The sequence below is a fragment of the Cariama cristata genome, unplaced genomic scaffold, assembly GCF_000690535.1.
Source record: "Cariama cristata isolate BGI_N322 unplaced genomic scaffold, ASM69053v1 scaffold21238, whole genome shotgun sequence".
In the NCBI taxonomy this organism is placed as follows: Eukaryota; Metazoa; Chordata; class Aves; order Cariamiformes; family Cariamidae; genus Cariama; species Cariama cristata.
In genome coordinates, this window is record NW_009633393.1 from 86326 (window position 1) to 108889 (window position 22564).

General features: G+C 44.2%; 1 protein-coding gene across 1 annotated transcript in view; it reads left to right on the plus strand.

The window, feature by feature from the left end:
• CMYA5 (cardiomyopathy associated 5) overlaps positions 1–13244 on the plus strand; it is a 48803-nt gene extending 35559 nt beyond the window's left edge. Inside the window, exons 14-18 of the mRNA XM_009706744.1 lie at positions 647–791; positions 9454–9587; positions 10369–10468; positions 11503–11679; positions 12611–13244. Of these exons, the coding sequence (XP_009705046.1) occupies positions 647–791; positions 9454–9587; positions 10369–10468; positions 11503–11679; positions 12611–12863 (809 nt within the window). The 3' untranslated portion in view covers positions 12864–13244. The remainder of the gene's footprint in view (positions 1–646; positions 792–9453; positions 9588–10368; positions 10469–11502; positions 11680–12610) is intronic.
• The last annotated feature ends 9320 nt before the right edge of the window (positions 13245–22564 follow it).

Sequence of the window (22564 nt, forward strand, 5' to 3'; positions counted from 1 at the left end):
GAAAGAGCAAGTGAATACAACTAATCCATTTTCAGCCTATGAAGTCAGATGTGCAATTTCACATAATAGCCTTTGATTACTTGCATTCAGTGCACTATTTCACATTCTGTCTTGCAGTTGGGCCTGTATTTCTTAAACTGAGGCTCTAAAGAAGAGAAATTACAGGACCAAATTTTAGCATTGCAAAAATAAACAGGACATAATTAAGCAGAAAGTCAGCATCTCCCTGTCACTTCTGCAGCAGCACATTTGTTTCTGATACATTTTATGCAGGGACTGCTGAGGACAGGATTGAGGTGATGCAGGGAGAGCTGTAGGCAGTACTGTCTTGGTGTTCTGCTCCTCAAAGATTGGCAGAAATGAGGAAAATGTGCTTCAGGAAAGGCATCAAAATCCACACAGACATTCTAAGGATGTGCAGAAATGCACAAATATTCACAGTAACTTTCCCAGCATGGATGTTTTTCCCCATGATGTAGCCCTCTGCCATTGAAACCCAAACAAGCAAAAGACCACTGCTGGATGGGCAAAACTAGCTATGCCTTGGCATTTTTGGGAAGGTGACTCTTCCTTTCCCTTGTGAGCATCCTTCTCCAGCTGCTGGCACCCTCGTTGTAGTATGGCTAACATGTCCCTGTGTCCCTAGCGCCCGCTGTCCCCACCATCAAGGCCGAGGACTGCACGGTGTGTTGGGACACGGCCACTGTCCGCTGGCGCGCTGGCTCAGCATCGGCGGAGTCCTTCACCCTGGAGTACTGCCGACAGCACTCGCCAGAAGGAGAGGGTCTCAGGTCAGTGCTGCGGTCGGATTAGGCAGCCGCTAATGAGTGTCCCCCAGACCGCGCGTCGTTATGCAAGAGATTATTCTGCCTTCAGCCGCGCAAGGAAGAAATCTGCTTCTGCGTGCTGAGGAATTTACAGGACGGACACTAATCTATGAGATTAGGCTGAGACATAAAAATACTTCCTTTTTATTCTGCTTAACCAAGCAATCCCTTTCATTTGGGGCCAAAACCCTGGAGACATTGCGCTATCTGCAATCAACCAGAAGTTGTAGGGCTGTGCTGGCTGGGGAGCAATTGCTGCCCTGCAGCTGTCACGGCCCTGGGCAGGGTAGGGGTGGGCAGCTGAGCTCCGTGGGAAGAAACGGGATGGACGACCCTGGCCCTGTTTGCTGTCTGCTTTGTGATGAACAAGATAGGAGCCAGCTTGGGGAATAATGAGGGTAATGCGGGTGTCCCAGTAATACTGGTGATCCATCTGCACTGTCTGAATTTGCGGGCAGATGCATCCCAAAGCACAGCTTAGCTCAGCGCTGCCCGGCTGTGCATGCATGCCACAGGGGCCAAAGAGCAACCCAAAGAGCAGCTTTGAAATTGGGAGTGGTGTCTGCTTATGCCAGATCCTCTCTGTTTTCCCCTACACTAAATTCATGCTGTGTAGAGGAGGGCCATAGACACCACTGAGCTGTGAAACCATGCACTGTGTTGAAATGCAGAGAAAATTATATGGTGCTCTGTACGTCCTTGGGGTTTTATGTTTGTTTGTTTGTTTAAAAACAACAACAAAAATATTCCAGCAAAATATAGTTGCAAAGGTCTGAGAAGCTTTGGGAGGTGGGAGGGTGACTTGCCATATGGGACCCTGCTGGAAGAGCCTCAACCTAGCTGAGTTTGTCATCTTCACCTCCTGGGGAGCCTAATTAGGGTCTTCGCCCAGAGGCTAGTTCACATGGCCTTCATGGAGATGTGGCAGAGAGAGAACAGCTCCACTCCCTGCAGTCAAAATTAGTGAAGTGGACTAAAGGGTTCACAGGTTTCTAGTAGACAGGTATGACAGTGAAACTGCATGCCTTGCTCCTTACAAAAGTCGGCTGAAAATTGAAGTAAAAAACTTCTGCAGGGTTGGGAGACCTTATTTTCATGCAGTACCAGTGTGCTGCATTAATGCAGTCAAGGAAAGGTCTTGCCCAGCTCTCCTGCCTCTCGGAGGGCAGCCATGACCTGCTTTGTTTTATACATATTTCATGAGGCCATCAGGTCCCTGTCAACCTGCTAAAGTCACTGTTGATCAGGGATAATGTAGCTGCTCTCAAAACCTGTTCTGTGTGTTCGCCGTTGAGTTTCTTTGCTGTTAACTGGAGTTGCTGCTTTCTCTCAAAACTGAACCAGAAAGTGTGCTTGCTGGTTTCTGTAGTCCATGAGCGAGGTGTTGATAACACCAAGAAGTTCGCTTGTGTGGTGATAACTGTGGCAAAAAGCTGCCAGAACTGACCCATTCCCTTTCTCAAGTGACCTTGTGCAAAATCCAACATAGTTATAATTATACTGAGTCACATTTGACTGTTTGGCCTCCCTGTGGGCAGAAGCTGTCCTTTTACTGTGACAAGTGTGAAAAATTCCCCCAGGACAAAATAATGAATTTTCTCAGAATTGCTGTAATTTAAATTTCTGTATTTTTAGAAGGGCTCTGACCTCTTTTTACAATATCAAAGATCATCTTTTACCACTTATTTTCCGTCAAAGCAATGCCCCTCTTTCCTTTTCCAAAAGCAACAGCCAGAGATTAACCTGAAAATCTTCTGTAATGGTACAAGATGTTTCAGTGATAGATATTTTTTTTTTTAAGATTTCTATTTAATTTTTTGCCTAAAACCAAGGAAAAACAGCCCGCTGGTAGATGGAGCATGCTGCCTGTATAACTCCCATCCAAGGCCCCCAAGGTCCAAGGTGCAAGTGAGGACTAGACATCAGTTCCTTATGTAGCTGATACAGTGAGAAGCTGCCTTCTGGAAATACCTGTAGGGAGCTTAGAGTTCCTGTGTCAAGTATCTATATCAGGTTTCTTTATACACACTTAACATTTGGGCCTGGAAATGCTGTAGTTTCTGGTTGCTTTCGTTGAAAGCTTGAAGTTTGTCCTTCGTGGTTTCCTGAGCAACACTCATCTTGGGGACCAGCCAAATGTGGAGCCCTTTGACAGGCAGCTAGGGCCTCTTGTGTTTGTGATGGCCCTGTAGCTGAGCGATTTCCCAGTCCCTGGGTGGGAGTTCAAACACATTTCTCAGCAATCCTGGGAAGTTCATACAGCTGCTGCTGAGGGCACAGCATGAAAGCAGAGGTTGGGGAAGGACATCCAAGGAAAGTCCTGGAGAAAGCAGCATGGTCCCATCCCACAAGGCAGTTTTCACCGATGTCATTCTGGGAGCTCACTCAAGGCAAGGGACACTGCCAAGGAGCCAGGCAGGGAGAAATGGCCCCATTGAACAGCTGGAGATGAGTTTGGAGTCCCTGGTCTGGGCCAGCCCCCTGTAGCTTTCAGCATGTCACAGATTCACAGGGTGGTTGAGGTCTGAAGGGACCTTTGAAGGTCATATGGTCCAACACCCCTGCTCAAGCAGAGCCACCTAGAGCCAGTTGCCCAGGTGGCTTTTGAATGTCTCCGAGGAGGTCCTTGGAGCAGTCCTGGAGCAGTCCCAGCTCTTGAGGGAGAGAATTTGAAGCACATCTGGAAATAAATCCCCATTGAAAGTTTCCTTCTAAATTCTGTAAAAAAACCATATCTATATTTTCCCCTCTGGACTCTCTCTCCTTGCCAGCTTGCCACCTGAAGGACATGTTTTCATATAAAACCATCTTAAATATTCTGCAGCAGTGAGTCCCTGGCCTGCTGCTGTGGTTTTAAAGCTTCCTGGGTTGACTCTTTTTCCAGAATCTGTATGAGGCTTTGAAATGTTTCTTTCAGTTTCCAGAGCTCTGCTATTTTCTCGCCATTCAGCCTCTTTGTGTTGAGAAGTCAATGGAGCTGTGGGTGGAAGATGGAAAACTGAGAGAAATGTAGCCCAGGGATTAGGTGTGTGGGCTGTTCAGATGGAAACCATGTATCACATCATGAGAAATCTGTAAGACTCAGGGAGGCAGAAATTAGTACAGTACGCAGTGAGTTCATAAAAGTGGAATTGACTGAGTGTCATCCTTTCTACCAATGCGAGACTGGCGCTTCTAGTGACTGAAATTTTCCATCTACTTATAGAGCAAGTCTAATGCTTGAAAAAGGAGAGAAAGCCTCCCTCCTGTTGCATTGCCCCCATGACTGTCCTGCCAGGTCAGGAAACAAGGTGTGGAAAACAGGGAATCTTCCTCCTCTCTGGCTGTGCTGGGCTTGTCATCTCAGCAGCGAGGACCATTGCGGGTGATGCTTTGGTGATCTAACCCCAAAACAACCAGAGCTGGGACAGAGGAGAAGAAAGGAAGAATGTGACACAGCTGGGAGCAAACTCAGAGCTATTTGTTCTTTATTTTTAGCTTCACAAGTTTTTTTCCACTCATGGTAGACCCCTTCTGTGTGCTTTTACTCATATCTTGAGTAGCTTGCATGCTTTCAGCTCTAACTTCACATCAGTGGTACCAGCACAGGTCTGGAGGTGCTGTTTCAGTGGAATCTTGAGGGTGGAAATGACAATTACGGCACAGAAGGCGTTCTGAATCACTGCGAGGCATATCATTTACTGGGTTCATGCAATACTAAAAAATAGCCTTTAGATGTTGTTTCCTTGAAATAAATGAGGATGCTGATGAGAGAAACGTGCATCAAAGCACAGCATCAGATTTCCCTAAATCTAGGGAAATAATGAATTTAAGAGTCACTGGCTACTATAATATTCTTTAGCAATTTAAAGGTGAAGAAACATGTATCTCTTTTCTGTTCTGCTTTGAAAAGCGCATACCTGAAATTTGGAAACTGGATTTTGAGACTTAAAGATTCCTCTTATGAAGAGAGAGATTAAGATGCGATACTTAAAATATTGAACTTCAAAAGTTTCTTGAATTTCTATGCACTGAATTTTGTATCATGATACCAAAAAATTGTGGGGGCAGTGCAAATATAACATTTAGGCTAAAGGCTAGGATGCCTCATGCTTTGATAATAACATTATTACATTTCTGATCATCTAGAAAGTGGGCAAGTGTATTTAAAGTACAAAATAGCTGACATTAGAAATGTTGTAGGTGGATTTCTCTTTCTTTCATGACCAAAATTACACAGTTCAATACTTAAGCTGAGCTTGAGGAAGATCTAGCTGTAATACTTGCTACAGGAAATCGGAAATGAAACAGGCTTCCCCCAACACAGTCAGGATGCATTTTCCCTTCCCTTCTCCTACGCATGATCTGTATGCTGTAAGCTAAGCCATAATCATACCTTCTCCTCATCCTTGCTTTTCTATCTCTGATTGCAGGGTCAGCCTGAAGCATGACAAACTAGTGATTGCTGGGGAGCCCTCAGTGTTCACTTTCCCCCTTCACCCTATCCTCTAGACAGAAGAAGAGGCAATAGCGAGACCTCTTTCTTCTTTTCAAACAGCCTCTTGTGAGCTTGGACGTGGGTCAGAGTGTTGCAAATGAAGTTCCTTCTTGTTGGCATATTCTGTTTCATTAGTTGGCAGCAGTGGGACTGTTTTTTAAGCCTTAATCGTAGCTAAAACTGATGGGCTTTGATTCTTAGGCAGCTTAAAGCTGGCTAAAATAGATTACCAAGCAGAGAATGCTATTCGAAAATCTGATCACTGTTATACTGACCAGATCTGCTTAAACTCCAGTCTTTTCTGTCTCACTGTTACAACTGCAAAGAGGCATGCTATTGCTTTCCGATTTAAACATGCAAACAAATTCTGATTTGGAGAATTTCAGATTTGGAAGAGACCCAAGTCTGAACTTTGATGGCCAATACTGTTCTGCAATTGGCTCGACCCAAAATCTTCTCTGAACACCCAGGCTCTGGGATCCTAAACATGAATACCCCAGGTCTACTCACTAAACCAGAATGTACCTGTCTACTTGGATTTAGAAACGATTTTGTAATTTATTAACTAATCATCAGTTAAATAGCACATAGTGAAAAAGATCTCCTAATTTCTTTGGAAGGATGCTGACTTACATGGCATTTTCCAGCAGACAGAAGAAGGACCCATATAGAGGGCATCACTGTGCTTAAGACATGTTGACCTACATGTTGCCACAAACAACTTCCAACAAATAGCTTAGCGTATCGTCCCTTCATCTCACTTGTAACTATTTGCTCGAAACTTCTTTCTCATGGTCTGTGCTTCAGATTCACATCCAAAATGTCAGGCTGGTACCTTCAAGGAACAGATAGAGTGACACTTGTCTAGGAAGCATCGACAAATTTCTTCAAAGCTTAGGTACCCACTTCTTTTCCCTCGCCTCTGGTTCCACCCCGGTTTTCCTTTCTCTGACTTATTTTATATTTGCCTCCTTACTCAGTTGCCATCTTGTATTTTCCTTTGACTCATCTTTCCTTTTTCTCTTGCTCCCTATGCTCAGATGAACCTCTTTCACATCTAAAGATCTCAGGTTTTCATCAGGGAATTCATCAGGTTGCATCCCTTCCCTGAACCTTTCAGTAAGAGCCAACCAGCCTGCCCAATGCCTTGCTGAAGTGCTCTTGTGTTCAGGGCTTTGGTTAGTCACGGGCGTGAAGCAAACCATACAATTGCTACCATGTTTGGGCAACCCACTTCTGTTTAGTGCATCAGTTCCAGTGTTAATGTAACACATTTTCCAAAGGCAGTATGACCCCACGCTGACCACACAAGAGCGCCAAACTCTCTGAAATTCTTTCAAATTGAAAGAACAGATCACAGGAGCACTCAGTGCTTTTTGTCAGTGCTTTCAATTACTTTAAATGACAACTGTCAGTACAAAATACCTGTTACAGACTAATAAGGATGATGCACCAGTCTTTCCCCAGGGTGCCATCCTTCTAGACACAGAGCTCTATGTGGTGTTAGCAGGATTTTGGTGTGTGTAGGGCTGTGGGATTTTACCTTTATGTGATAAATGCAGCAGAGGCAGGCATGTGAAAAATCCTGATGGATGAGCACTGATTATTCTTCAGGTTGTACTGCTCTCTGGTGGGACATAGGTGGAAAAACAGTCACTGCAAATGAATAGCAATGATCTGATCTGACTGCTGAATCGCCTGCCTTACTTCTGCTAGGGTCACAGTAATTAGTGCTGGAAAAGGTAATTTCTTTAGTCTAGCTTCCCATAGAGACATTACCTGCAGGAGGGAGGCCATCCTGGGCTCCAGTCTCAAACCTGAGGTTGAAGGGAAAGTGCCTTGCATGCTCTCCAAAGGCACGTTTATGAAAGGCAGGTCCTGCTTGACCAATCTGGTTTCTTTCTATGACAAGGTGGCCCACTTAGTAGATGAGAGAAAGGCTGTGGATGTTGTATACCTAGACTTTAGTAAAGCCTAAACACGATCTCCCACAGCATCCTCCTAGACAAACTGGCTGCTCACGGCTTGGATGGGTAAACTGTTCAATGGGTAGAAAACTCGCTGGATGGCCAGGCCCAGAGAGTTGTGGTGAATGGAGCTAAATCCAGTTGGCAGCTAGTTACTAGTGGTGTTCCCCAGGGCTCCATTTTGGGGCTGGTGCTGTTTAACATCTTTATAGATGATCTGGACATGGGGATTGAGGGCACCCTCAGTAAATTTGCAGATGACACCAAGTTAGGAGGGAGTGTTGATCTGCTGGAGGGTAGGAAGGCTCTACAGAGGGAGCTGGACAGGCTGGATTGATGGGCTGAGACCAACAGCATGAAGTTCAAAAAACCAAGTGCTAGGTCCTACACTTCGGCCCCAAAATCCCCATGCAGCATTACAGGCTGTTAGTTAGAAAGTGGCCAAGCGGAAAAAGGCCGGAGGGTGTTGGTTGACAGCTGGCTGAACATGAGCCAGCAGTGTGGCTGGCATCCTGGCTTGTATTAGGTATAGCATGGCCAACAGGTCCAGGGCAGTGATCGTCCCCCTGTACTGGGCACTGATGAGGCTGCACCTGGAGTACTGGGTCCAGTTTTGGGCCCCGCACTTCAAGAAAGACATTGAGGTGCTGGAGCATGTCCAGAGAAGGGAAACAAAGCTGGTGAAGGGCCTGGAGAACAAGTCTTATGGGGAACGGCTGAGGGAGCTGGGGTTGTTTAGTCTGGAGAAGAGGAGGCTGAGGGGAGATCTGATCGGCCTCTACAACTACTTGAAAGGAGGCTGTAGCCAGGTGGGGGTGGGTCTCTTCTCCCAGGCAAGCAGTGGTAGGACAAGAGGACATAGTCTGAATCTTTGCGAGGCGAAGTTCAGGCTAGAAATGAGGAGGCATTTCTTCACAGAATGGGTGGTTAGGCATTGGAATGGGCTGCCCAGGGAGGTGGTGGAGTCACCATCCCTGGAGGTGTTTTAGAAAAGACTGGATGGGGCACTTAGTGCCATGGTCTAGTTGACATGGTGGTGTTAGGGCAGAAGTTGGACTCGATGATCCCAGAGGTCTCTTCCAACCTCATCAGTTCTGTGATTCTGTGGTCCAGTCTCCTGTTCGTGACTTTAAATACTTGCCTTGAAGATTCCTATAAGCATTTCTGGGAGGAAATTATCTACTTTATACAGATAAACAGTCTTTACCTGCAGGCATACAATGCGGTGGGTATATGCTGTCTGACTTTGCCGTTATCATACGAGGCAAAAACGAGGAAAATTAGGATTCAGTGTATGAGAATTTGTTAAGCCAATCTTTCATACTCCTGACAATATAGAAAATAAAATTGGCACATTTCTAGCCGCCCAAAGTACTTTCACTGGCACTTCAAAGCGCCTGCGAAGCAGATTGAGTGGGTGCTGACTCTCACTTTCCAGAAGTGTGTCAAGACATCAGTGGTTGAGGATGTGAGAGCTGGAGCTTTTGAGGCACCACAATGGGAGACTTAGTCAAAGCAGGGCACTGTGCAAAGGCAGTTCCCCTGCTGCTGCCTCTTACAAAACCAACCTGTTAGAGTGCACACCACCATGAGGGAGAGAGAGCCAAGACTTTGTTGATGAACAATTTGTGAGCAAGGAATTCATAAGAAGTGCATGGTTTCTGTGCAATCTCAGATAAGGGTATCCATTCTTTTGGATCTGAAGCATGTGCCCAGACAGTACAAACACAACAAGTGCATTCACTGTCATGCAACTGAATCAATTTAAAGGTTTTTTTCTTCAGAAGCTTGTTCATTTTGTAAAGCAGACTTTTCACAGGAGGCAGATAACAGTGATTCTGCACTGTTTGCATTTTATGTGATGACTTACACTGCAAAATGAACATAAAGTGAGCATTACAGCAAATGACTGCATTGAGTGAGACGGTGGTACAGGAACAAAGGTCTGAAAATTTGGCAGACAAGGTGAGGAGGATCCCTCGAGTAAAATCCTGAAGCTCCTATGTAACCCAGTTGTTTGTGAAAACAGTGTTTGCCTTTCTGAATTGGAGTTTCTCTACGGTGCCTGTTTTTTCAGTAGTCAACAATACTGTTAGATCGCTTAGCTGTTTGCATAAATTAGTCTTTCCTAGTTTGAATGTCCGTATTCCTTTTCATGTGTGAAAATCTTTAAAATTTGCAGATCTTTTGCTGATATAAAGAGACCTGAACTGAAAGTATCCCTGGAGCCCAATGTGAACTATTTCTTCTACTTGAGGGCTGTCAACCCATTTGGGACAAGTGAACAAAGTGAAGCAGCTCTCATCTCAACTAAAGGTAGATTATCATCTTCTGTCAGAACAATGGAATGGAGGAGCAAAGCAGCCAAAGATGGCATTCTCCTCTGGAAATCATACCTGAGCTTTCCAATCCAGGAGTGAGCAGGTTATTGAGATAAAAGGGACTGTATTTTATCTGCTTAAAATTAGCACAATCACAGACTACTTCAGTTGGAGTTTGTATATTTATGTCAATATAAAACTGATGTGACCTCAGAAGCAAAAATGTTTAATTCTGTCAGAGATATGAAATGATTAAATATTCTTCAGGCATCTTAGTTTGCTTGAGTTTGGCAGAACACATTTCGATAAAAGATGCCATGACCTTAAAAAAAACCCTTACAATTAAAACCTTATGGACTTCGCGTTTCAGGGATGAGGAAGCACACAGAGCAGTTTTAAAATGTAATGGATGATTTAAACTTTAAGGTTTCCAGATAAATAGAGCTAAATCAGGTATGGTTCTTTGAAATCAGCCTCAAAATTCAAATTTGCTATTTTGAAAATGCAATTGATTGAAAATTATTCAATGTTCTTAAATACTGAAGACTTCTTTATTACCTAGCTACGCTTCTATGTATTAGAGTGCCGTCCCAGTCAGGCACAGCTTAGAAGACCACTTGCATTCACACCCAGTTTTCTGTCATTTCTACCTGCCAGCAGACATAACTCTGTTCAGCTAAGATGGCAGTAATTGTTGCTTAACATTTTATGGTTCATCTCATGTTGAAGTTGCCAGCCTCTCATAACTGGTGTTTCTTTGTCATGAATTGTACCAGGAACTCGATTTCGCCTGCTGACTGACACAGCCCATCCTGCTTTGCAGATCCTCTCCAATGCATCAGTAATCCGCCTTCCTGAGAAAACCAAATTCACTGGGTGAGTAGCAGCATGGTGAGCATGACCACCCTGTGGGGTTCAGGATGGGTCCCTCACTTATTTTTGCCTATAGGTAGCTTTCACATGACGCTAACTAATTTTGTAGAACTGAATCATTTCAGTCATGCAGCCCCTGGACTTCGTGTGATTGACCCCCCTTTCAAGCACTGCAGTATGTCAATAAAGCCACTAGCAGCATTGATGTAGGTGCTGGGAAGAGTTCAGTTTCACACTGAGGAACCACCAGAAAGTCAAAGGCAGTGGTACCTACTGGGGCTGCTGGGTTTGTCTCTGTCCATAGTCACTGCTTAATCCTTCAGAGCACTTCAGTCTCGAAACAATTTGTTGCTGCCCTGAGATTTGTAGGCTTATTTTTTGATATATTGTGGCTGAAAGTAATCCATCTTCTGTACTTTGCTCCTCTACTGAGGGCACTATCGGTAATGTTTTCCAAAGCACCTGTGGCTATGGCGAACTAGGAAGTGCTCCTGGGATATGTTTAGAACAGTTGTACTAGGCTAGCCCCATCCAATGCAAACATGATTATTTTTTTTTGACATACTGATATCAGTCCCGTCACAAGCACAGGTCCACTTGTATAAGTTGTGCCATACTGATATGGCTTCTTAAAAGGTAATGAGGTATTACTAGTTTAAGCACTTTTTTGCTGTTACAGCTGAGCGCACACAAGATGTTTGTCGCCATGTCTACTTAAAACAGCCATACTTTCTAGTTTGAACAAGCCTTCTAAATATGAGGTCCATTTTTTTCCTCATAAGTCCTTTTGCTCGCTTCATATAATTTTGGGTAAAGTTGCATACGTTTCAGTCCTTAAGATGAGTCCATCTCAGCGCAAAGATGAAATGACTCCCAGTGTCAACATCCAAATCTTTCATAAACCCCTGCAATTAGAAGAACAGAGTGTAATCCATTAGTAATTTTACGTACTGCTGCAGGATGTGACTATAAGAAATATCACAATATCGTTTGTCTACCACCACACTCACTTTATTGTATGCCTTTTCCACAAACAGGTTTCCTTCAGTCCTGGGTGAACTGCTGCCTGCTCGGGGACATCATTACTGGGAAATCGTTGTCTCTGCCTGCAGAAACTACAGGATTGGGATTTGCTATGAGGCAACATCACAGACCAGCATCCTGGGGCTGAGTGATACCTCCTGGTGCATGTGGTGCTGTCCTACACAAACCAGGTAAAGCTGAGTCAGTCTAGCTGCTTGGGAAGTTACTTGTCCTTCACATAAATAAAGCTGGCCAGCTTCAGGAATCCTGAGAGCAGATGCTTTCCTTCTGCAGATTTGAGTAATAAGAAAAGGACAACTAAAAAGGAGCTTTAGACCTCCTCTCAATTAAAAAAATCTTATAAAGCACCTTAAAAAATAAAATTAATCTCAAACAGACTAGTTTTCTGCCCTTCACCCAGCCAGTGAACAAAATTTAAAAAAATAATTTGCCACTGCTTTGTCATTCCACGCTAATAGCCTGAACTGCTTCACAAAATACCAGGAAGCGTATTTATTTCCATAAGTGCAGTCTTTTAGAATCTGCAGGAGATGTCAAGCATCCATAGGGAATGCCTTCTCCTGCCTTGTCCTTCACAGTGACAGGCACCCACCTGCCATGGCGGCAGGACTGCAGGGCACTGGGGTAGTCTTCAGCAGGCCAGTGCCAGGCTGCTTGGAGGTTTGTAAGGCATAACCCTGTTAACGGTGTACAGGTGCTCCTGATCTAAAAAAGTGTGCTTTTTAAAGTGTGAAGTCATATAGATACATGAACATAACCAGCTAAATGAAACATCTGAGATGCAAAGACTTTTGCCAAAGCAGAGCTTATGCTTAAATTCCCACAAAGACATATAATAAGAAAGATATAGATGAATATGATTACAGCAAGCCTGCTTTTATCCTGAAACTCCAAAGATGCCAAGTGAAAGGGCTCATCAGCATGCCATCACTTTGAAGTGATGCCATATTTGTTTTGCTTACGTACTGAGCAAAATGCTGTTGCCACATGATATGCTGCTGTATGTGGCCACCTGTTAATAGGCAGGAATTAAGCCATAGGTTATTTCTGGTAAATCGCCGTGAGGAAGCTCACTGTATCCTGGTTTCCTTCTTCCTGCAGCTTGCTTTACAGATTTCTTCACACTGGTGTGATGAGCGATGTCCATGTGACGGAACACCCAGCCAGGATTGGCATCCTGTTGGATTACAGTGGTGGCAGACTGTTGTTCTTCAATGCAGAGAGAGGACTGGTGCTGTTCGCCATCAGGCACAAATTCACTGATGCTGCTCACCCAGCCTTTGCCCTGGAGAAGGCTGGAGTGCTTGCCCTGCGCACGGGAATGGAACTGCCGGAGTTCGTGAAGCACAGCTAATCCCCTGCTTCACACTTTCAGGAAAACTGACAATTAAAGCATCAGGGGACAGGGAGGGGAAGAGGGGTGCAAGGGAGAGACATCTAGTCTTCACCGATGAATGCTGCACGCACAGCTCTCCCTCACATCATCAGTAATCGTAGTTAGTGCTCAGCCACATAATCACCCTAAGCCTGGAGAGAAAATTGAATCCTTCAGATGGAGCGTGCACCTAGTGATATACACAGCAGTACTTTTGAGCGGAAAACAAGTTTTGTTAGATATGAACATTAAGGTGGGGGGGAGAAAATGTACTTTCCCTGTGAAAATAATGATAGTGCTAGCTGTCTTTTTAAAGTTGATGATCAGCCTGTGTATGAAATAAATGCATTTCTCACTGCAATACACGAAAGCCATCATTTCATCATTTGCCAGGTCAGTCAAAGCCCGGATCCTAGATGATATGTTTGACAAATGCACAAAAATTTCAACAACTGAAACATTCTGCAGGTTAATGCAGCTTTTGATATTGTTTGCCAGCTCTTTTCTTTAAATGCACAAATTAAGAAAACTTAGAAATTTAGAAATCTGCACGTTTGCAAAATGAGTTAGTCCCAGATTAGTCTTTGTATCAGTCATGTGAAGTTTGAGTATGCAACACTTACCTAACCTGCTCACAGAAGACTAACAGAGAGCTACCTGACTGTGTCAGTAAATGTCTGTGCATGTGAATAGCTACTCATGAACACATGCACAAGGAAACTTGATAGTAATGGTAACTGTTTTTCATCCTCAATTTGTTGGGTATGTGGTTTTGATGATGAAGGGAAGGTTGCCGCCCAGGACCTTAGAGAACAGTCAAATTGCCAGCGACCTTCTTGTCGATCACCCTTTTTCCATCACTGCTTTTTACCTTTGCACTTTGAGATTTGATGCTCTTAATTGCAGGCTTGTGGACATTTTCCTGCATCTGCCCTGCTCTCTCCTGTTACCTACACTAGCACCAGCATCACAGCAGCAAGGTGCAGTGTTTCAGGGCCATCAAAACAGGCAGGCTAAAAATGGATGGAATAGGATGCTGATTTTCTCCCTTGGCTTTTTTACACCATTTTTCTAAGCACTTCACACATTGGTGGTACGGCTGTCTTCTTGCCTGCCCCAAGGGCTGAATGCACCAATGCCAGTGGTGCTGAACTCTAGTGAATACTGGGGGGAAATTAATCTTAAGGCAGGCAGGCAATGCTTTTCATGCTGTGCCTGCTCTGGAGTCTTCTGCCGCCAGGGACTGCGCTGCTGGACTAATTTCTGTGCTTAACTGAAGAGCTGTACTCCCCAAAGTAAAGCAGATTTCAGGAATCTAACAGAGAGGGTTTGCCTCTGAAGAGAGGACTTAAATGAGTTACAGGGAAGCTTCTGCTTTCTGTGCTTAGAGGAGGTGGCTGCTGCTGCTGTCTTATTTATGATTTAACACCACCAAGTTATGTGCTTGCTGCTTTAACCTGCCGTAAGCTTGGTGTCCCAGAGGAGCCACACTCCACGCTGTCATAGCAGGCTTGGGTGGGATGGTTGAGGCAAGACAAACAAGATCCTGTGACCTTTATTTTAAACCAGAACTCTTTCTGGCATTTCAATTAAAGAGTGCCAGACCTGAGTCCCTGCCGGGGAGAGAAAAAGCACGTTAATGCCCTGTTGGCTCAAGCGAGTGTTTTGTAGAGGTGTAGAGGATGGTGAGGAAAAAGTCCAGGATTAACTGGGAAAGAAAGACAGAAAGAGTATTGTGGGTAGCATTATCATGAAGGCTGAGGAGGAAGCAGAAGGCAGGATGGAAACTCACACGAAGCAGATGGTGATAAACCAAGAGACAGGTCAGTGGTGTCAGCAGAGTGCCTTCCTCAGGCTCCCACAGCCAGTCAGCTCACCAGAGGTTTGGCTGTCTCCAGAGGTTCACGTGGTGCTTTGAACTAAACCTGAAAAATCTCAGCACTGGGGTGATTTTACCCGCGTTCTCCTCACCCTGGTTGCTACTGTGCCAAATGTGGGACTGCTTCATGGACACCAACATGATGTACCGCCAAGAGGACAGCCAGGGAGAAGGAGAGCAAAATGACACGAAATTATTTGGGTCGTTTTTTCAATGAAGGCAAGAAGCAGTTGCCTTGTCAAAGGCAACTGTGTATTAGTAAATAGTGGTTTTAACAGGAAAAGCGAAAGCCTGATCTACTGCCATGCATTATTACTCATGTACTACTGCAATGTTTGAGCATGGCAGAATTTTTATTGGAGGCACCTCATTCTTAGAAATATTTGTTTCGTTTTGAAAAACTGCCTGACTGTTTTCTTGCTGATTTTTGTATAAGGTTCAGCTTTTAGATTGGGCAGTATCAAAAAGTGTATTTACTGTTTATGTGAAAGCTGGATAAATTATTTTAAATTGAAAATGCCACTCAAAGAGCCTAAACAATACTAAATTGAATGTCTAAATCTAGTCTGCATTAAGCTATGCCAGATGAAGAAATGCCTAGAGGGAATATCCTGTTCAGAGACATGGAACAAATTGCACACTAAAGAAAAAACAATATACAAGCGTTGAGATTTAGTATAGGGAGAAAATTCATATTAGTGAGGAAAACAGATCCTGAAAGGTACAACTAAGGTGCTAGGACTAATAATACAAGGTGCAAACTCTCCTGCCCTTGGAAAGCCTAGAGGTACATCTGGTGCAATCTTTTACTTGCCTGATGGCCATGAAGTGACACCAAGTTCAGGAATTCACTTTGCAGAGGTAACTGTCTGCAGATGCTTGAGTGTATAGTTGCAGTCCATATAATTTTGCTTTCAGATGAACTGAGATTTTGAGACTTGTTGCATCCATTTTTTTCTGGCTGTCATAGTTTGTAACCATATACTAGAAGAAAAAGGCAAAAAACTCCCAGTCACTGTATATTTCTTGTGCCTGATGAATTTAGCATTTAGAAATACCTCAAAACAAGTGTGACTTATTTTTCAGTGAAGGTTGTTAGTTAGCTTGGCTGATAGTAACTAACATTTCGTGCAAAAGCTGACAGGGTTGTGTGGTATGTGTACATGGTCTGGTCATGATTCCATACCTAGAATTACATAGAAATACATTTTAAAAGTTGCACAAAGTACTGTAAAAGATTTCACCAGTAATTTGGGGTTTATTTTCATCCTGGAAGTACAAAAGCTGATGCCTAACACTGCAAGTATTGTTAATAAATAGCTGGACTGATCGGAAACATATTGCATTAAAAGGAATGATTTCTTTTCACTTCAGCAGGTTTCAGATCAGGCTCATAAACCCTTGTGCACTGAGTTGAGAATATAGGCCTGATTGTAAGAGGAGAAACATTAATTTCTACTGTCAAAATAGTGCTGAACTGGAATACTGCTAGTATCAGTAGTATTGATCCACAAACCTCGCTTAAGTCTTTCTGCTCCAGAGAGAGTTTAATGTTTCTGTGCGACGTCAGGCAGAGGAACTTGGCAATGCATCTGCAAACCGCAGCGTGCGCAGCGTGCGTGCACGCAGGCACAACTTTGCTCTTACGCTAGCTCTTTTTAAAAAGGGAAATGTCACTGACATATAACTGTTTGTACCAAAAATGGTCTAGTGACACCTTATTTTAGAAACAGGTGTGCATTAACCACACCCCCCCTCCCCCCCATTGCGGAACTTAATTGCATGTTATCACTAAGCCTGTTGTAAGACATAGACCCAGCAAGGAACAGTACCAATAAGTTGTTGCTAAGTCCACAGTACTGTGATATTGTCTGTGATATAAATGTGAAATATGATTTCTATTAACATTGCAGGGTTTTAAATAGGTATGTAAAGATGACTTTAAGCATATTATGAAATTGTGATCTTTTTGAATCATCCTCATTTCAGAACACTAAACAGGACCTCTGCCATGTTGAGGTTTCAATTGGATTTGAAAAATTACATTCTGTGGTAGAATCATTTTGCTGTCATTTTGCTGATAGATTTACTAGCTATCAAGAAGCCCAGTGTGCTCAGATAGTCACACAACTCGCAAGGAAGTGAGAACATCTCTTCCAGCCATGTGCTGTGAAAGAGAGATTGAACTAGCAACGTACCTCCATTTTTCATGTTGAGTTTGTCCAGTTTTCTGCCACAGTGGAAAGTAGCATTTGCTGACCAGACACCACTCCACAGCACAATTCCTACAGGAGCACAACCTGGAAGGAAATTGAACAGATGTCCACCCCAGACCTGCAATGATTTTGTCAAGAGTTAAAAAATACATAATTTAATGGAATCACAAAATGGTTTGGTTGGAAGGGACTTTAAAGGCCATGTGGTTCCAACTCCCCTGCCATGGGCAGGGACACCTTCCACCAGACCAGGTTGCTCAAAGCCCTATCCAGCCTGGCCTTGAACACTGCCAGGGAGGGGGCATCCACAGCTTCTCTTGGCAACCTCTTCCAGTGCCTCACCACCCTCATAGTGAAGAATTTCTTCCTAATATCTAATTGGGATAGATATTCTTCCCTCTTCCAGTTTAAAGCCATTGCCCCTTGTCCTGTCACTACATGCCCTTGTAAAAAGTCCCTCCCCAGCTTTCTGGTAGGCCCCTTTAGGTACTGGAAGGCTGCTCTAAGGTCTCCCTGGAGCCTTCTGTTCTCCAGACTGAACAACCCCAACTCTCTCAGCCTGTCTTCACAGGAGAGGTGCTCCAGCCCTCAGATCACCTTCGTGGCCTCCTCTGGACTCGCTCCAACAGGTCCATGTCCTTCTCATGTTGGTTGGGGGCCCCAGAGCTGAAGGCAGTACTGCAGGGGGGGTCTCACCAGAGCGGAGTAGAGGGGCAGAATCCCCTCCCTCGACCTGCTGGTCACGCTGCTTTTGATGCAGCCCAGGATATGGTTGGCTTTCTGCCACATTGCTGGGTCATGTTCAGCTTCTCGTCAACCAGCACCCCCAAGTCCTCCTCAGGGCTGCTCTCAATCAGTTCCCCACCCAGCCTGTGTTTTTGCTTGGGATTGCCATGACCGACGTGCAGGACCTCGCACTTGGCCTTGTTGAACTTCATAAGGTTCGCACAAGCCCACCTCTCAAGCCTATCAAGGTCCCTCTGGATGGCATCCCTTCCCTCCAGTGTGTTGACTGCACCACACTGCTTGGTGTCACTGGCAAATGTGTCATTGGCTAAATTTCAAGTGCAGTTCCACTCTGGAAAATATCTGTGCAGAAACGACACCTTCCTTTTCAGGACTTGTATTACAGAGACACTGTATTTCTAATAGATACGCTTCTCAAGCCTGAAGAAACACTGCTGCAAGCGGAAAGAGAAGTCACCCATAGCACTGTTAACGTAGTGGTCAGCTGAATTTCAGCCTGCCAGATCATTGCCACACTATTGAGGAGTGAGGGACAGAGAGCTGGACCCTGGCCACAGCACGTACAGGAGAGAACGGGCTTCTGCTGAGCAAGCAAGAGGCCAGCATGGCTTCTGACGGTGGGGCTGGCGAAAGCAGACCTTCAGCTGACCCCAGCCTTCTGGGGTTGTTAAAATCTGTATCTCACATGACTTCATGAGGCCAGCTCAGAAGGCACAGTATGTATGCAAACCCACAACTCTTATTTTCATATTCACTGTGAAGAAGAGAATTACATTTTGAAGTAAAATTAACAGATTATTTTGCTTATTTCTGTAATTGTGGTTTAGATATGTGCCTGACCACTTCCTGCTATCTTTTGAAAAAAAGAAAATTACTGAAAAATGATTCTTGTAGAACGAAGCACAGCCTTCAGGGAAAAAGGTAACAGATACAAATAAACTCTCTGTAACAAGAGAGGGAGATTTGCATCTGCTCCAGCAGCACTCACTAGTGTCGGTGACCCGCTCTGGCTACTGGTATTGTTCTCTTTACCCATGAAGGGTTTTCTTCCAAAACACATATTAATAAAAATATTATGTGCAAGATGTGCAACTAGCAGTGTAAACAGCTATTAAATGACTGCTAGTGCTTAGGAAGTAATGTGTCAGTATTTAATGTACCAAGTGAGGGCTTTTCTTTCAAAACAAAGAACATGTGTTGAGACAAGTAAAGAGTTTTCTGTGGTTCAGTCACAGCAGAACTACACACGAACACATACTAATAGCCTGCCTAGGTACAGAAAGGGCATTACTCTCTAGATCTGGATCTTGGAAGTCAAACTGGAGCATTTCTTGAGGGTTTAAAAAAAAAACAAAAAACAAAAAAATAAAAAAAACCCCACTGTGTCACTGAGCCCAAGTTAGAAATTGCCTTTTTTTTTTTTTTTTTTTCGTTTAGCCCTTTTTTTTTTTTTTTTAGCTTAGGGCCATACACTTCTGTTATATGCTTCTCCGTCAGAAACTGATGCTACACTCTGTGATTGCAATGCAGGAAGGCTCAGCTTTGCTGCATGGCACTGCAGTTATTTTTTCACATAATAAGTATTGGGCTTGCTGATCACGGGTGGCTGATTTGAACAATAAAAAAGCAATAAATCAGACAATTCCTCAAAGTGTGCAATTCCCAGGACAGCTGCATATCCATGGTGGAAAAATGCTGTCACCTTTTCTTCCAGTTATTCTTCCACAGCTGCTGGACCCAGGAAATCCCCACAGAAGGGGCACAGCGATTAGACTCCATCTGAACAGTATTTCCACTGCAAAAATGATTCATGCTGGAAGGGCTTACTTTGGGCCTTAATGATGCCTGAAGATCGTCTTCTGCTTGAGTTAACAGGATAAAGGTAGGTAGGTCACATTCAATTTACCAGGAAAAAAAAAACCAAAACAAAACCAAACCAAAACCCAACCAACCAACAAACAAACAAACAAAACCCAAAACCAAAAACAAAACCAACAAAACAAAACAAAACAAACCCCCAAAGATCCTCTTCCCATGTAGGGAGTATCATGAGGTTGTGTCATACTGTAAGGAAGCACTTGTTGTTCTGCTACTGCTTTCCAACTGCTTTGTAGTGTATTCCTTACCTCTAAAAAAGCAGGATGTCTGCTAACAGCAAAACGAGTTACAGGAAATCCCAAGCAGTTATACAGAGGTCTGTCTTTGTCGTCACTTTTACACTGTTGTTTTTCAAACACGACTAGAAATAATTTAAGATCTTCACATTAGTGAAACTCTTCCCTTAATTAATACAGTTTTGATCTTGGGTTAAACAGGTTGGCTTTAACTTTCCAAGCTTAAAATAGTTATCTGCCTTTTATAGATAAGTATCTGTGTTTTAGGCTGGTACACATGCTTTGCTGATATACCATCTTGAAACTGCAAGGCAGCTTTACTGTCTGCAGTGGTTATGGTGGACATTAAAGATTATGAACTAATGGGTTAAAGGAAAAGGCATTGTGGCTGTAACCCTCAAGAGGATGCAAACAAAACAGCAAATCCATGACCAGCACTACCTATGTGTAGGCAGTAGGATGTTAGCACAGGGGAATGAAAGCTTGGAGATGTCATAGAGTTGTAACCTAAGGAAGATGTAAATGCTGACTTTCACTGCACAAAGAAAGGAGCAAATAGGCAAGAGAGATATGCTGGATGTTAGGACCAGGGGCTTATTTCTGTCAGCCTGTAACAGACGTGTAACCACACATCTAACTCCTCTTTTTAATGTACAGTTAATTAGACTGTATATGAACCCAATGGATCACATTCGTACACATTGGAAAAGCAAACATTATGTCAGACTGCTGGCCCTGAAATGAATCCAGAGCAACAGCTCTCACACTACATCTTGATGTAGTTCCGTTTCCCTGGATACCCCACCACAGCTGGGAGCTGTGGAACAGCCACCCGTGATTCACTGCCGGCTTCAGCCGAGGCTTCCAGCTGGGTTTGTAGGCAGAGGAGGAGAAAACTGCAGGAAGGTGGCTAACAGTGAGAAGCAAGAGAAATGCTGCCAGCTTCCTCAGGACTGCCACCAAGGGTCCACTGAAAAGGACCACGATGCTGGAGTGCAGTTGCACTTTCCTAGCCCTGCAGAGGTGCAGCAGAGTAAACTGTTAAATCAGCCCTCTCAGCCCCTGGCTTCTACACCTAGGGGAACAAAAAAAATCAGGAATGACACTGCAGCAAGCTTCAAATCAGGTGGCAGAAAGAGTACAGAACGTGCTGGCACGTGAAACAGCTGGTCTCCACAAAGCAACAACTCCTAACCACAGCTGAAAAGGGTAGCTAAGAGTGACATGCACCCAGTTTACAGCAATGTCACAGCTACGTCTCTCTTGCTGTAATCCTGGAAGAGGGCAGTTATTGTTCTGCAAGTCTCACTGAAACTTGCACAGTCCAGCTTTGACAAATAGGCATTTTTTTTTTTGTAAATGAAAAGTCGCTTCATAAGGAAATTCTTGACTTGCAGTGTGCAACTTGCACTCTGTAATCCCTTCTATGAGGTTTCTCATTCTCTCCAAGGTGGGGAAGGTGCTTGTACCATGAATCCAGGCCAGCTCTGGTATCGTACCAGAGTATACAGTATATTGCCCTTCCTGAATGATGCCTGCTTGGCTAGCAAAGACAGACTGGTTGGCTCAACAGTGTGGTAAGTCACCCAATAGCTTCTTCAATCCTACCTACCTTTCATGGATTAGCCAGTACACAACCGATTTTTATTTTTTAAGTGTTTATACTCTGCTTGCAGTGTCCTTGCACCCACCAAAAGTAACATCTACAAACAGTAACATCTAAAAGTAAGCAAACCTGCAGCCATATCAAGTATCACATTTTCTCTCTCATTTTTCTTGCAGCCTGTAGTGACAGCACTGATTTCTCTTTTTGCAAATGTCTAATTCAGTGACTGAAGCGGCGTGAGAAGCACTCTCACTTTCTCCTACTTTAATCTGTGGAGTCAAAGTATGCATGTGTAGGAGTATGTCATGCAAGTATGGCTTCACAAGAAGGACTCACAAATTTTTAAAACACTGTTTTCTCTGATCTCACTCCTGGAATGACCCCAATGCCCCCAACGAGTATTTGGGCAGTTCTATGCCAGCACATCAGTTCTTGCAACTGAGGTCAAGGGGAGAGGAAGAGCATTTTTCTTTCAGAAAAATGGGCTGTGTGGAAGTTCCAGGGAGAACAGCAGAAGACAGGGTAATATTTCTGAGCCACATAATTCGAAGTTACTCAGTAACTTGAATGAGATGGGTCTATATCTTTCACCAGATGTCCTGCTTTGCAATGCCTTTTCCTCTCTAATCCCAAAGATCTACCAATCTAAAAGCACCATTACCTGAATCAGTCATAGAATCTCAGAATGGTTGAGGTTGGAAGGCACCTCTGGAGTACCTTTACACCCCCCTGCTCATGCAGGACCACCTACAGATGGTTGCCCAGGACCGTGTTCAGGTGGCTTTTGAAGGTCTCCAAGGATGGAGACTCCACCAGTTCTCTAAGTAACCTATACCATTGGTCCATCACCCTCAAAGTCAGAAAGTGTTTCCTGCCTCGTAGCCATAGCCAGTGTTTGGGGCTGGAGGAGCTGGGCTGTTGCTGTAGAGAAGTGTCAGAGAAGGGCTGGGAGGGCTGTGAGCGGAGGATGACAGGGGCTGTTTGGGTGCGGAGGTGCCAGCAGGAGGACCCAGCAGGGACAGGTCTTCACGGGTATTCAGGACAGGTGCCCCAGCAGATGCTCAAGGGACTTAGCTCTGCCCGGTGGCTGGAAGGGGGAGGTGGGGAGGCTGGAAAGC